Source organism: Muscardinus avellanarius (assembly GCF_963383645.1).
Source record: "Muscardinus avellanarius genome assembly, chromosome: 6".
NCBI classification, from domain to species: domain Eukaryota; kingdom Metazoa; phylum Chordata; class Mammalia; order Rodentia; family Gliridae; genus Muscardinus; species Muscardinus avellanarius.
Genome location: NC_137791.1, coordinates 119241097 through 119256578, shown reverse-complemented (window position 1 = coordinate 119256578; position 15482 = coordinate 119241097). Strand labels below are relative to the sequence as shown.

At 40.3% G+C, this 15482-nt stretch overlaps 1 protein-coding gene across 2 annotated transcripts in view; it reads left to right on the top strand.

Moving 5' to 3' along the window:
* Positions 1–329: 329 nt before the first annotated feature.
* The window catches only part of PI4K2B (phosphatidylinositol 4-kinase type 2 beta), a gene marked incomplete at both ends in the record, with an annotated part of 38518 nt that continues 23365 nt past the window's right edge, over positions 330–15482 (top strand). The window contains one exon of one of the 2 annotated variants that reach the window (XM_080697395.1): positions 330–597. In XM_080697395.1, coding sequence (XP_080553521.1) covers positions 330–597 — 268 coding nt within the window. Of the gene's footprint in view, positions 667–15482 lie in introns of both variants that reach the window. The other variant, XM_080697394.1, reaches the window with a different exon arrangement.

Sequence of the window (15482 nt, the reverse complement as noted above, 5' to 3'; positions counted from 1 at the left end):
CTACGAAGGTGGGCTGCGGGGTCCTTGGATGTAACCACCCTTGACCCTCCAGCCAGAGCCCCGGCGGGCAGGTGACTGCCGCGCCTGGCCACGCCTCCGCCCGCCCCGCCCCGGCCCTTCTGCGCAGGCGCGAGGCCGACCCCGCCAAGCCGGAGGGGCGTGGCCTGCCTGGGCGGGGCGGGGCCTGGGCGGGGCAGGAGCTGGTGAGGTGGCGTTGGAGAGCCCCGCCGCCTGGGTTTCCGCGATGCGGAGGCCGGCCCCGGGCACCTGGCCGCGCTGATCGGGGCACCTGGCCGCGCGGATCAGAGCTGGAGGCGCGGAGGGAGCCCATGGCGGAGTCCTGCGAGCCGGGCAGGCGGGCGTCCGCGGGCGGCGGGAGCCCGGAGGAGGAGGAGGACGAGGAGCGGGAGCCGCTGCTGCCGCGGGTGGCCTGGGCCCAGCAGCGCCGGGGCGCGCCGGGGGGCGCCGTGCGGCTGCAGGCGGCGGAGGACCCGGGCGCGGCCGCCCCGGGGCTGGCGGACGACGAGGAGCCGCTGCTCTCGGCCCGGGACGCGGACGCCCCCGGCAGCCCGCCCGCCGCCCGGGACCGGAGCTCAGGTGCGCCCGCCGTCCGCATCCCCCGCGGGCTCTCGGGTCCGCTCGGCCCGGGCTGGACGCCCCCCGAGGGCCACCCTGCCCGGCCGGGCACCCTGCCCGGGCCGCGCCTCTCCCAGTTGCAGTCAGCTGCTTCCCGGGGGACCAGGGGTTGTCCTGAGACCCGGACGCTGGTCAGTAGCTGAGATGTCATTCGATTCTTTAGGCTCCTTCACAGCGAGTCCAAACTGGCCTCAGGCACTGAAGGAAAACTTAACGCAGCGAGGTGACGTAAGTTGTTTGCTCAAGTTTGGACTGGAGTTCTGAGTTAAGAACTCGGAACTCTCCCGAAAGCCGCCCGAGTTGGGAGTGTGCAAGGTGGAAGCCCGCAGAGCGATGGGCTGCAAGGGTATCCGCTCGCCACCGGTTCACGTTTCAAAACGTTTTTTCTCTTTTTTTCTACTAAATGTTGTTATTGTGACGCCAGCCGAAGGGTTGAGGCGGTTCAGTTTCCTGCTCCTGCTGCTGCCTCTCTCGCCAGGTTTTTATTTCTTGAGTCGCTTTAATCAGTATGCGTTTGAAACATAAGCGTGCGCACCCCACCTTTTCACTAGTAAGTGAACTTGATTGCCTTTAAAAAAAAAAGGGTTTGTTGAAAGGACGTTGGAAGTTAGTCGAGTTCAGGCATGCTGTTTTAGGCCTGGGTAGTTGTGGATGAAGTGAATTTTTTTGGTGTGTGCAGAAAAGATAGGCCAATGTGGTGTAAATGTAGTAGACTAAGAGTTCCAGCTGGGGACTGGCTTGTGTGTGAAATACTGATGTTAACACCTGCTTGCTGGTGTCAGGATGGATTCAAAGAGATGCTGTGCACGCTATGCCTCAGAATCACTTCCTGTGACACTCTAAAGCCACCGAAATTGTAGTTTCTATTAGTACTGCTTACTTTGTCTCGATTGTTAGTTTTTTTGTCTGTTCTGCTACTAATATGCTAATGTTCTTTTAAGAAAGTTTAAAGAATGTTGGATAGAGCAAGTCACTCAAGTTCTAGTTGAACTTCTATTCAGATGTTAGTAAATATTCTAAAATAAACCAGGCCCGAAGGAAACAGTTTGCCCTATTGTGCAGGTTTACTAAATGTGTCTGTTATGAATGTCTGCTACCACTATAACGTTAGCTAGTGGATGCATTTTCAGTACAATACTTAATAGAGCAAACAAATGTGCAGTTGGAACCAGATCGCAAATAGACTTTTATTTATCTAGCTACCTTGGCAGTTTGGATATACACTACCTAGAATCTAGTCTGCAAAGTAGCTGGGAAGCTGGGCGTGGTGACGCACGCTTGTAATCCCCACCCTTGGGAGGCTGGGACAGGAGGATCGCGCAGGTTGAAGTCAGCCTCAGCTACTTAGTGAGGCTTTCAGCAACTTAGTGAGACCCTGTTTCCAAATAAAATATAAAAAAAGGTCTGGGAGTATAGCCCAGAGGTAGAAAGCATCTGGGTTCCACCCCCAGTGCCACAAAAAAAAAAAAAAAAAAAAGTAGCTGGGATCCATATGGTTAATTTGCCTTCATCTACCCCAAAGTTACCTTGTGTAACCAGATAAGTAAAACCTAAAGTCTTGAAAGTATATTCATCATGTGAAAGTGAGGTTCTTTTGGTAAATGATGCTTAGGCTAGAAAAACTGAAGTGACCATAAAGTATAGTGGTTAGAACACAAATGGATTATTAACGAGAAAACCTACCATAATGATATCTTATTTCTATCACAGCTTACAGTGTTAAGATCTTATTCACTCTTTGGACATTACATGAATTCTCACAACAGCACAACAAGTTAGTTTACTTGACTCTCTGCCTTGTTCTGAAAATTAGAAATGAATAAAACTATAAAGACTGGTAAGTCGTGGATCTTCAGAGGTTAGTGGTTTGCCTACTAACATCAGATATCTGGGAAGCAGTACTCCAGGCATGAGCCTAGTACTTTTTTTTTAATGTACTCTTTGTGTCTTATTTTTCTATTTTGCTGTAGATTCCTAAGTGTTGCGCGGGGATTACAAGCGTGGGCCACCAAGCCCGGCCATTCTTTTGTTTTTGAAACAACGTTTTGCTAGGTTGCTGCAAGTCTGGATAAGTTGCTATGGCTGGTCTCCAGCCTGAGGTCCTTGTCTCAGCCTCCCAAGTACTGGGATTACAGGTGGGTACTACTACACCTGGCTTAATTTGACTTAAAAATTTGTCTCTCTCTCTCTGTGTGTGTGTGTGTGTGTGTGTGTGTGTGTGTGGTACTGGAGATTGAACTCAGGGGTATTCTACCTCCAAGCTACATTCCCAGTCCTATTTTTTTTTTTTTTTTGAAACACGGCCTTGCTTGGTTGTTGAGAGTCTCACTACGTGCTGACGCTATCCTGGAACTTGTGATCCTCCTATCTAAGTCTCCCAAGTACTGAGATTACCACACCCAGCTTAAAATTTTAAGTTTAGTATTTTAATGAGTCCATTAAGTTCCTTTGGCCTTTACCATCTAGTTTCCATGAAACCACCTTTAATTCCAAAACAGTTTTGCCTTTGGATTTATATTAACATCGTTTATTATACTTGACCTTTGTTTATATAAACAGGAACTTTATGTACTTTAGTTAGTTGGACAATGTCATAAGTCTGTTATCTTTATTTTAACAAGGCATTTGACAAAGTCTAGACATAGTATAAACTGTAGTGTTGTTGGGCCAGTGTTAAACTAGAAGTAGTGACATTTCTTGTCTTAATGTTTTAATCGGTAAAATGGATAGTAATAAAAATCATAGAAATTAATACCTATGTAGAAAATGGTATGTACTGGGCATAGTTCTGTATATCTGATGTACATTAATTAATAACTAACCCTGTGAAGTGATTACTGTTTTCTATTCACATTTAATAAAGCACAGAGAGGTGAAATGATTTCTCCAAGATCCAATTAGTATAAATCATTTTTAAAATTTTATTGGTGCATTATATTTATACATCTTAATGCGGAAAAAAACTTGTATAGACATAAATGCACACTCACCCGGCCAGCCCCCACCAAGTCCCTACCCCACTCCCTCCCCATCCCTCCCTCTCATGCTTGGCTTAGTGGTTGACTACGATATAAATAAGTACATCCTGTGCTTGGAAGAGTTTCCTATTTCCCCGCTCCCATCCCCACAGTTATGTTGCCTTATTTGCTCCTCTATAGGATTTCCTTTTTAACCTGGAGTTACTCCTATGACCCATTTCACCTTAGCTTTCACATATTAGGGAAAGCATCCAATTTCTAACTTTTTGCGACTGACTGATCTCGCTTAGCAAAATGTCCTCCAGTTCAATCCATTTCTCTGTAGATGTTGCAATTGTGTGTGTGTGTGTGTGTGTGTGTGTGTGTGTGTGTGTTTAATGGCTGAGTAAAATTCCATTTTGTACATCATTTTGTACATTCCATTTTGATTTGCATCTCTCTGATTGCCAATGATGTTGAACATTTTTTCATGCATTTATTGGCCATTTGAATTTTCTTCTTTCATGAAGTGTCTATTTAGTTCACTTGTCCATTTTTTTTATCAGATTATTTGTTTTTTTAGTGTTGAATTTCTTGAGTTTTCTGTATATTCTAGATATTAGTCCTCTATCAGAGGAGTAGGTGGCAAAAATCTTCTCCCATTCTGTTGGCTCTTGATTGAGGTTCTTGACAGTTTCCTTTGCTGTACAGAAGCTCTTCAGTTTCATGCAATCCCACGTATTGATTTGCCTTTTAGTTTGTTGTGCCTTTGGGGTGTTGTTGAGAAACTGTTTATCTGTGCCTTTGTATTGCAGTGTTGGACCTATGCCCTCTTCAAGGAGCCTCAAGGTCTCTGGTCTAATTTCCAAGTCTTTGATCCATCTTGAATTGACTCTTATGCAGGGTGAGAGAGTGGGATTAATTTCCAGTTTTCTGCATATGGTTAACCAGTTTTGCCAACACCATTTGTTGAACAGACTATCTTTCTTCCAGTGTATGTTTTTGGCCCCTTTGTCAAAAATCAATTGGCTGTACGTGTATGGACTTGTTTCTGGGTCGTCTATTCTGCTCATTGGTCTATGTATCTGTTTTTGTGCCAGTACCATGCTGTTTTTATTTTTTTTTTTATTTTTTTATTTTTTTGTGGTACTGGTGTTCCTGGAAGCCCTTCTACCTCCAGGCTACACTCCCAGACCTATTCTATATTTTTATTTGGAAACAGGGTCTCTTAAGCCAGAGAGGCTGGCTTCGAACCTGTGCGATCCTCCTGTCTCCGCCTCCCAAGCACTGGGATTATAAACGTGCACCACCACTGCCAGCACCATGCTGTTTTTATTACAATGGCTTTGTAGTATAGTTTAAAGTCAGGTATTATGATTCCTCCTGCGTGGTTTTTGTTGCTGAGAACTACTTTGGCTATTCTAGGCTTTTTGTTGTTCCAAATAAATTTGAGGACTGATTTTTCTATGTCTGTGAGGAATGACCTTGGTAATTCAATGGGCATTGCGTTTAATCTGTAGATCACTTTTGGAAGGATGGCCATTTTAATATTTATTCTACCTATCCATGAACATGGAAGATCTTTACATTTGTAAGATCTTCTTCGATTTCTTTTTTCAATGGTTTATAATTTTCTTTGTAATAATTTTCTTTGTAGAGGTCTTTTACCTCCTTGGTTAAGTTTATTCCTAAGTATTTTATTTTTATGTGGGAAATCCTGAGTGGAAGTGTGTTCTGAATTTCCTTTTCAGTGGATTTATGGTTGGTGTACAGAAAAGCTTCTGATTTTTTGAGATTGATTTTGTATCCAGACACACTTTGCTGAATTTGTTGATCAGTTCTATAAGCTTTTTGGTTGAGTTTGTTGGGTTTTCTAAATATAGTATCATATCATCTGCAAATAGTAGAAGTTTGATTTCTTTATCTATTTGTACTCCTTTGATTTCCTTTTTTTTTTTTTTTTTTCCTTATTGCTCTGGGTGTAGAGTCTTTAGTACTATATTGAAGAGAAGTGGTGATAATGGACAACCTTGTCTTGTTCCTGGTTTTCAGGGGGAATTCTCAAAGTTTTCCCCCATTTAATATGATGTTGGCTGTGGGCTTATTGTAGATTGCCTTTATGATGTTGCGATATGTTTCTTCTATTCTAATTCTCTGCAGTGCTTTTGTTATAAACGGATGTTGGATTTTATCAAATGCTTTTTCAGCATCTATTGAAATGATCATGTGATTTTTGTCTTTGGTTCTGTTTGTGTGATTAATTACATGGATTGATTTTTGTATGTTGAACCAGCCTTGCATCCCTGGGATGAACCCTACCTGGTCATGATGTATGATTTTCTTTATGTGGTTTTGAATGCGTGTTGCTAGTATTTTGTTTAGCAGTTTTGCATCCAAAGTCATCAAAGATATAGGCCTGTAGTTCTTTTTCCTTGAACTGTCTTTATTTGGTTTTGGTATTAATGTGATGTTGGATTCACAGAACATATTTGGGAGAGTCCTGTTTTTTTATGTTTTTTTTTTTTTTTTTACAAAATAGATTGAGGAGTATTGCTATTAGCTCTTCTATAAAGGTGTTATAGAATTCACTTGGGAATCCATCTTGTCCTGGGCTTTTCTTTGATGGTAGGCTCTTTATTGCTGTTTTAATCTCTTTTATTGCTATTGGTTGGTTTAAATTTTCTATATCTTCTTGACTCAGTTTAGGAAGGTTGTATTTATCTAGAAAGTTGTCAATTTCCTCCAGATTTTTCATTTAGTTGGAGTATAGTTTTTCAAAGTAGTTTCTGATAATCCTCTGGATTTCTACACTGTCAGTAGTAATATCTCCTTTTTCATCTCTTCTCTTCATAATTTGGGTTGATTCTCTCTCTCTCTTTTTTTTTTGTTAGATTGGCTAGTGGTTTATCTATCTTATTAATTTTTTTGAGAAACCAGCTTTTGGTTTTGTTGATTTTTTGTATTTTTTTAATTCTCTACGTTAATTTCTGCTCTGATTTTAATAATTTCCTGTCTTCTACGGCTTTGGGGTTAGATTATTTCTGTTTTTCAAGGGCTTTGAGGTGTGTCATTATCTTATTTATTTGGTGATTTTCTGTTTTTCTTATGTGAGCACTCAGTGCTATAAATTTTCCTCTCAAATACTGCCTTCAAAGTGTCCCGGAGATTTTGATATGTTGTATCTTTATTTTTGTTTGTTTCTATAAATTTCTTGCTTTTACCTCTTACATCTTTTATGACCCATTCTTCATTCAGTAGTGTGGTGTTCAGTCTTTACATGTTTATGTGGTTTCTGTAGGTCTTCTTATAGTTGATTTCTAATTTCATTCCATTATGGTCTGAAAAGAGACAAGGAAGTATGTCACATTTTTTGAATTTGCTAGTGCTCACTTTGTGACCCAGGATGTGATCTATTTTGGAGAAGGTTCTATGAGCAGCTGAGAAAAATGTGAACTCTGCTGTAGTTGGATGAAATATGCTATGTGTGTCCAACAAGTCCATTTGATTAATAGTGTTCTTTAGTTCTGAGGCATCTTTACTGATCTTTTGTCTACAAGATTGGTCTAATGATGTGAGAGGGGTGTTGAAGTCTCCCAGTATTACTGTATTGGGATTTATGTGTGACTTAATCTCACAGGGAGTTTGTTTTATGAAAGTAGCTGCACCTATATTTGGGACATAAATGTTGATTACTATTATTTCCTTTTGCTGGATTGTTCCTTTTACCAGTAAAAAGTGACCTTCTTTGTCTCTTCTAATAAGCTTGGGCTTGAAGTCTAACTTGTCTAATATCATAGTTGCTACTCCTGCTTGTCTTTGAGTTCCGTTGGCATGGATTACTTTGCTTCAGTCCTTTGCCTTAAGTTTGTTACTATCTTTACTTGTAAGGTGTGTTTCTTGCAAGCAGCAGATAGATGGGTTCTGTTTTTTAATCCATTTTGCCACTTTATGTCTTTTTATTGGGAAGTTGAGGCCATTTACATTCAGTATGATTATTGAGAGTTGATTTTTAATTTTTAACATGTAAATATTTTATTTCAGTTTGAAATACTGTTTGTTCTTTTTTGCTTAGTTGTCTACTGGATGGAAATTCTTGTTTCTCTGGTTCTGGTGTGTATTACTAATTTCTTCTTTGCAGTTAATCTCTTTGAGTATTTTCTCTAGTGCTGGTTTTGAAGACATAAATTCCTTTTCATGTAAGCTTTTATTTCCCCATCTAATTTGAAAGATAGTTTTTCTGGGTAGGAAATTTTTGGCTGGAAGTTGTTTTCTTTCAGAGTTTGGAATATGTTACTCCAGGTCCTTCTGGCTTTCATGACTTGGTTTGGGAAGTCTGGAGTAATTCTAATTGGTTTGCCTCTAAATGTCATTTGACCTTTTGTTTTTGTTGACTTTAAGATTCTCTCTTTGGCTTCTACATTGGTCATTTTGGCTATTATGTTTCGTGGGAAACCTTTTCTCTGATCTTGTCTAAAGGGAGTGCTATAAGTTTTCTGAACCTGTGTATCAACCTCTTGCTCTATGTTTGGAAAATTTTCTGCTATTACTCCTTTGAAGAGATTTTTGATCCCTTTGGTCTCACCTTCTTTTCCCTCCTCTATGCCAATTATTTTTAGGTTAGCTCTCTTAAAATGGGCCCATATTTCTTTAATGTCCAATTCCTGTTGTCTAATTGTTTTTTCTAAGTTATAAACTATGCATTCCTTTTTGGAGTGATCATCTTCTAGGATCGAAATTCTATTCTACATGTGGTCTAATCAATTTTTCATAGTTTGAATTGATGCTTTTACTTCAATGATTACCTCCTTTATTTCTTTCAGAATCTCTCTAAATTATTTTCTAAAATCCTGTATTATTTCTACAATTATATTCCTGATTTGATCTTCTGGAGATCTCTGCATTTCTGTGTTATCAGGTTCTGTTATTGTGGGGTTGTGAGAGCTCATTGCTCTGTTGTTCCTCCTTCCCATGATTTCAGAAGTTTGTACCTGTTGTTTTTGGTGGATTTTTCTCAGTCTCTAGGTGTCAGCTGGTATATTCAAGGACAAGTTGTATTGTATTCAACAGTGAAGGTTGAGTAAGGAGAGAAGTGAAGGAGTAAATGGAAGAATAGGGTAAGGTCTCAGGGTTGAATATTATGAGTATATGAGTTTGGTAAGGTAGTATATACTAGAGATTAGAGATAGTACAAATGTAGTAGTATTTTAGTAACCAATGTAGAGTTTCTGGTATAGTGATATGAAGTGGATTTAATAGAAGACAAAGGAGCGAAAAAAGAAGAGAAAAGATAGAAAAGGAATAGAGAGGAGAGAGTAGGTATGTACAAGGGAAGAAGCTTGGGAGAGGATTTGGGAAAAGTGTTAAAACAAAAACAAAAAACCCCAACCCCCAAAAAAAACAGGTATACACTGTCATACCCAAAAAACAAACAAAAGAACCCAAACAATCCCAATAACAAATTAATGCAATTCTACAAATATGGCTATTCAGCAGTCTCTCTCTCTGTAGATACAGAGTGCCTCCGGTACCTTTCCCTCTGTGTGTCTGGTTCTCTGAGTCTTCTCATTCTATGCAGATGGTCAATATCAATGAGGCTGGATTTAATTTTGAGTGAAGGGCACGCTCCACACTTTCCACCGATTTGGAGTTTAGGTCTCTCCCTACCTCTGTTGGTAGTGTATGACTCTAAGACCAAATTCACTGTAGGAGTCTCTGTTCTCCACAGCCAGGGCTTGGCTAGTCTGACTTCTTCCTGTTCACCACAATTGGGATGTATGTGGTATTCCTAGAGATCCTACTCATTGGTTTAGTGTTAAGCCTAAGACTCCCCCCACACTTTCCACTGATCGGAGCCTGAGTCTTTCTGAGCTTCTGATATAATCAACAGCAGATCCCACTCCCACCTTCTCTGGGTTCTTCTCTGTATCACCATGACTTCACTTATTGTGCTCTGGATCTCTGGAGAGTGTGGTAATCGCAGCCACCACCACTCCTTTCCTGCATTGTATTGCAAAGTCTCAGACCCAGGGAGTTAGTGCTGCCACTGCGCAAGACCCTGAGGGTGCCGGGTGGGACATTTTCTCTTGGGAACTGTGACTAGGGTGTGGTAATATCTGCCACCACTACTCCTTCATTGGGTAGATCTCATACCCAGGGAGTTTATCAAAGCTACATGGGTCCCTGGGGGTACGACACTGGGATTTCTCCTGTAGGGGCTGCTATTTCACTTATGATTGTGGTGAGCACTGGGCTGGAGCTTTCACCGCTGCTGCTGGCAATATGGCGTCGACGCCACGCCCTCAGCTGTGAGGCTGGCGTATTTTTTTTCTTTATTGAGCTACGCTCTGAATCCCTGGAGGGCATGATGGCCTGGCTGCTGGGAATTCTAGCTGGTCTTTGCCCTGAAAGAACTGCTGAATTAAAACGGACTGGACTAGAACTGGTCACTTCAGCTCCTTATTTTTGTCCCCGGAATCTGGTTCTATGACGCACGATGGCATCGGTGCGGCAGCCACCATTGCCACACACACGGAACACAGGTTTCTTTTCTGCTCTCTGGTTGTTCTTCTAATCTTCTCTTTCTCTGTCCCTTTTATTTATAGCTTTTAGTTCTCTATTGATAGCATTTTCTGGCTCTGTAAGGCATTATTTTAGAATCTATGGAGATGAAGTGTCAGCAGTATTTGTAGAAGCTGCTTTACTCAGTCACCATCTTCCCTGTCTACCATTTAGTATAAATCTTGAGCATGAATCTTGCAAATTCTACTAGAAGACTATTAGAATTCACAAACAGCCACAAAGTAAAAGAAAATACTTATACATCATTTAATGATTCATGATCGCTTATAGATGTATGGAGACAATAAGATCATTTAAAAGTGAGGAAGGCACACCTGTAATCCCAGCACTGGGGAGGCTGAGACAGGAGTATGTCAGGTTCCAGGCCAGCACATGGTAACTTAGACCCTGTTTCAAAATAATAAGGGCTGAGGTGTAGTTCATTGATAGAATACCCTAGTACCACAAAAAAAAAAAAATAGTAAAAGCGAAGAAGTGAGGTGATAACAGGAAATAAGGGGTAGTAAACTAAATAAGATAGAGACTGGAATAAGGACATATTGCACATTTCAAATGGTTGATGTAGATAGCCTGCAAATTTTACTTTTAAGAATTTTGAACAGCTAACATGAAAATAACCAATTACAGTATCCATAGAATTAAAACTCGTTCTTTGAACCAAACAGAACTGACAAGGATAACTTATCAGGTGTTTTCATGAAAAAGAGACTATGCTGAATGATATCTTTATAATAAAAGTAATTGAGTTCATAGGGCTACTTCTTATAACTTTCCTGAAGCTCATTTTGGAAGTCTTATAATAGTTGATGTTAACAGTACTGCTTGACCCAGGGTTCAACTAAAAGCCTAAAAACCTGGTTTAATGTAGAGGGAGGCTGAGTAGAGTAGATGTTCCATGTGTTTTGACACTACCATAACTGAAATTTTGAAAATGCGTAGCAATGTGTTGGAAATTATTTGATTGGTGCTTAAAATACAGCTGTTCTTTGCTTTCCATTTATTATGGGATACATCATTCACCAGATAACATGAGTGCCTACTGGGTGACCGTAGAAACAAGGCCCTGAGGAAATAATAGTGACCTCTATCAAGTGATGGATGCCTTTGATTGCCTGCCCTATCCCCACATATTTCTATAGCCTAACAGAGGGTGTATCAATTAAGATAAATACTTCTAGCAGACTATATAAGTGCTGATGGGTAAAGCTGAGGATTCCATGGAAGCATGAATCTGTAACCTAGATGTAGGGGCCAGGGAAAATTTAGCAGAGAAACTAGCATCCATTTTGAGACCTGAAGTATGACTAGCACTGGAACTCCAGGAACAGAGTTCAGTTCATCAAACTTGTCAGTACTTTTTCTGGAAAATATTCTGGTTAGAAAGACATGGGAAATATAGGTAAGGTATGGTTGTAACCCTAAAGGGATTATGAGTTCATTTTTTTTCTTTCTGTCTTTCTTTTTTCTTTTTCTTTTTTGTGGTACTGGGGATGGAACCCAGGGGCATTCTACCTCCGAGCTACACCCTCAGCCCTATTTTTTATTCTTTATTTTGAAACAGGGTCTCACTGAGTTTTAAAGAGCCTTACTAAGTAGCTGAGGCTGTCCACAAACTGCGATCTTCCTGTCTCAGCCTCCCAAATGCTGGGATTACAAGTGTGCACTATCACGCCTGGAACAAGCTCATTTTTAATTATTACTTAAGTGAAAACTTGCCAGGTTACCATGCTTGCTTATATTCAAAGGCTGTGAATAGGTTCTCTTAATTCATTTCTAATTTATTCTTTGTAAAGGCCCAGTAATAACCCATAAGTGTGACCAAGGGAATAATTTGTTAATTTTTAAAACATGGTTTATTGAGGGCTTCTAATGTGCAGGAATTGTTCAAGGCACATAGGCAAAGATCTCTGTTTGCCTAGAACTTAGATAATTTTTATAGCATTATGACATGAAGGATGAAAAAGAATTAGCCATGGGAAGGAAGCATGGCATATTCATGGGAACAGCTATAGCAAAGATCCAGAGGGTAGGCTGGACATTTTGTGAAAAGTGTGGAGCCTGAACAAGACTGGGACTTGACTGCCACCATTTCTTCTTAGAGGTGACAGAAAGAGATTTATATGATGGTAAAATTAACAGTCTTAGAAAATAACTTTTAGTAATTTCTGATGTAGACACAAATCAAAACATCATAGTTGATCCCTTAAAAGTATGACTGTAATTTTAATTGAATAGAGAAAGAAAATAAAGAGGGTTGGGTGTGATGATGAACTCCTATAATCCCATTTACCCTGAAATCTCATCTTCTAAAACTGAGGCAGGAGGATCACAAGTTCAAGGCCCACCTTGACAAATTTAGTAAGACCTTGTCTCAAAATAAAATAGAAAAAAGGTAGCCAGGCGTGGTGGCGCACGCTTGTAATCCCCACGCTTGGGAGGCGGAGACAGGAGGATCGCTCAGGTTCGAAGCCAGCCGCGCTGGCGTAAGAGACCCCGTTTCAAAAATATGAAAAAAAAATAGGTCTGGGAGTGTAACCCGGAGGTAGAAGGGCTTCCAGGAACCCCAGTACCACCAAAAAAAAAAAAAAAATAGGAAAAGAGCTGGAAATATATCTGAGTTGTAGAGCCCCTTGATCCCTAGTACTACAAAAACAATAACTAATAATAATACATTGAAAATCAAAGAGAGCTGGGGATATGTGGAACTTACTGTTAGAATATGTGTGTAGCATGGGCAAGGCCCTAGATTCATTCCCCAGCACTGAGAAAAAAAAAGAAAAAATATAGTTAAACACATCCTCAGCTATTAAAAATCAAACTAAATCATAGCATCAAACCAGATGACTCATAATACATCTTTCATGAAACAGTATAATATCTAAGGGTGACTTCAAAGTTAAACTCATTACCAACATATGTTTAAGTAACTAGAATGCAAAGAAGTATATAATGTGATTGTCACTAATAACGAAAACTATTAACTAAAAACCAATTGCTTTGATTTTCTGACAATAATAAGATAGTAGGACCAGTTATTTTTTAGGTGCCTTCTTAGATTCTGATGATAAATAAAGATCATCTTCAAATTATGTACATTTTCCTGTGGGGAGGATATTATAAGAAGGTGAGAACATCCTGGCTAATTTTACAGAAATGGTTTTTATCTGATTTTGGTTAAAACAATTATTACATATTCAGAAAATGATTTGTAGTCTTCTTGACACCAACAGAAAGGAGGTTTTATAATGAACTTGAAAGCATGACTCATGGGTGAGTTACACATGGCTTTATTCAAATAAATATTAGTGTACACTAACTACTACTAATCTGTCTTTAGTCACTGACATGACTAAAGTATTTGGGTCATATATTCTTTCACATATTCCCAAAAGCCTCTTTGTAGTATGTTTCTCAGCACCAACTTTTAAAAATTAGTAAGAGTTTTTTTTTTCTGTCTGAATTAAAGTTGTTTCAAATTTTCATAAAATGCACATACTGCATTGAAATACCTCCCATATTAAAATGTGAAAATCTTTTGGGTTGTATACCACCGTAAATGATTAAACTGGGCATGTGGCACACACTTGTAATCCCAGTATTTAGAAGGCTGAGACAGGAGGATCACGGTTCTCAGACAGCCTCGGCTACTTAGTGAGGCCCTTTGCAACTCAGTGAGACCTTGTTTAAAAATAAAGATTAAACAAGCTGGCGTGGTGGCCTTGTAATCCCAGTACCCGGGAGGCTGAGACAAGAGGATTGTGCAGGTTCAAAGCCTCAGCTACTTAGTGAGACTCTCAGCAAGTTAGTGAGACCCTGTTTTCAAATAAAATATAAAATAGATCTGGGAATGTAGCCTGGAGGTAGAAAGCCCCTGGGCTCCACCCCCAGTACCACAAAAAAATAAAGAAAGAAAGAATAAAAAATAGGGCTAGGGCTGTAACCTGGAGGTAGAATGCCCCTAAGTTCCATCCCCAGTATCACACACAAAAAAGACTAATTACCTGTTCACTCAACAAGTGTTTATTGAGTGCTTTTTATGTTCCAAGAGTTGTGTAAGTTTTGGGGATATGGCAGTAAAAGCCTTGTCTGCTTAGAGCTCACAAAATAAATAAATTACGCAGGAGATTAGGTGTAAACACAAAATAGAAAAATAAAGTGGAGATTGGCAGCAATAGGGTAAGGGTCTTTGAAGTCTTTGAGTAAGATGGGAAACCCTTGGGTTGCTTGGTCCAAAGGAATGATAAGGATGACTAGCTTCTTTGTTGATTGTAGAGAGGCATGGGTGAAAGAGGGAGACCATTTAGGAGGCTGTTGTAACAATTTAGGTAAGAGTTGACAGTGACCTGAATCACATGGAAGGAATAGAGTTGGAATAAGCTCTGGATGCTTATTTTAGGGAGAGTCAACAGGATCTGCTGATAGATTGGCTGTGAAGGGTGAGAATGTAAGATCCTGAGTAAGTCTATGGCATTTGGCATACACAGCTAGAACAGAGGAGAATAGAGATGAAGCCTTCTGGAGGGTGGTTAAGATGAGGAACTGAGTTTTGGCTAGTCCAGTTTGAGGTGTCTATTAATATCCCAGTAAAGATGTTGAGCGTGGTAGTTGGAAATTCAGGATGCAAATCTGGGCTTGAGATATAAATCTGAGTCATTGGTGTTGATTAAGACAAGAAGAGTACAGATGACCTGAGGCATTTCCCAGTTAAGCAACGGGTCTGTAGATACGGAGCTGCTGATGTTTTTTTTCTGATTGTTTCTCTTAGTGAAGTAGAAAGCTAGATCATCTACTAAGAGAAAGGGTAGGAGAGGAGGTGCTGAGAATTTGAGGAGAGAAATGAGTTGCTGTGCATTTCTGTGGTCAGGTTCAGCTCTCCCTGCACACAGAATGAACAGGCAATTGGATTAACCAGGACTGAGATTTTTTTCAAGTGACCATGATGAAGGGAGGGAGGAAAGGGGATTCTATAAAGGCCATACTTAATCTGGTCAAAGATGGGAAAAAGACTTGAGGGGAGTGAAGGTCAAGGACAGGAGCGAGGAGATCCGTGCTTTATAGGTTCTTGTGGGATGGAAGAAGTTCATGCCAGAGGCAATGAACTGGCAAGCTGGGGGGTGCTCAAAAGTGAATGTCTGGAGAGGTTGCAGTTACTGGTAATGACAGGATCTGAGGCAAGACTATGGAGTTAGAACTGCAGTGTGACAGAAAATGAAATTATTGAAGAAGAGTTCAAAAAGATGAGAGGTATTCTTGTACTTTTTTTTCTAACAAAATATGAGCTTTTTTCTGTGTCACTAATTATTTGAAACT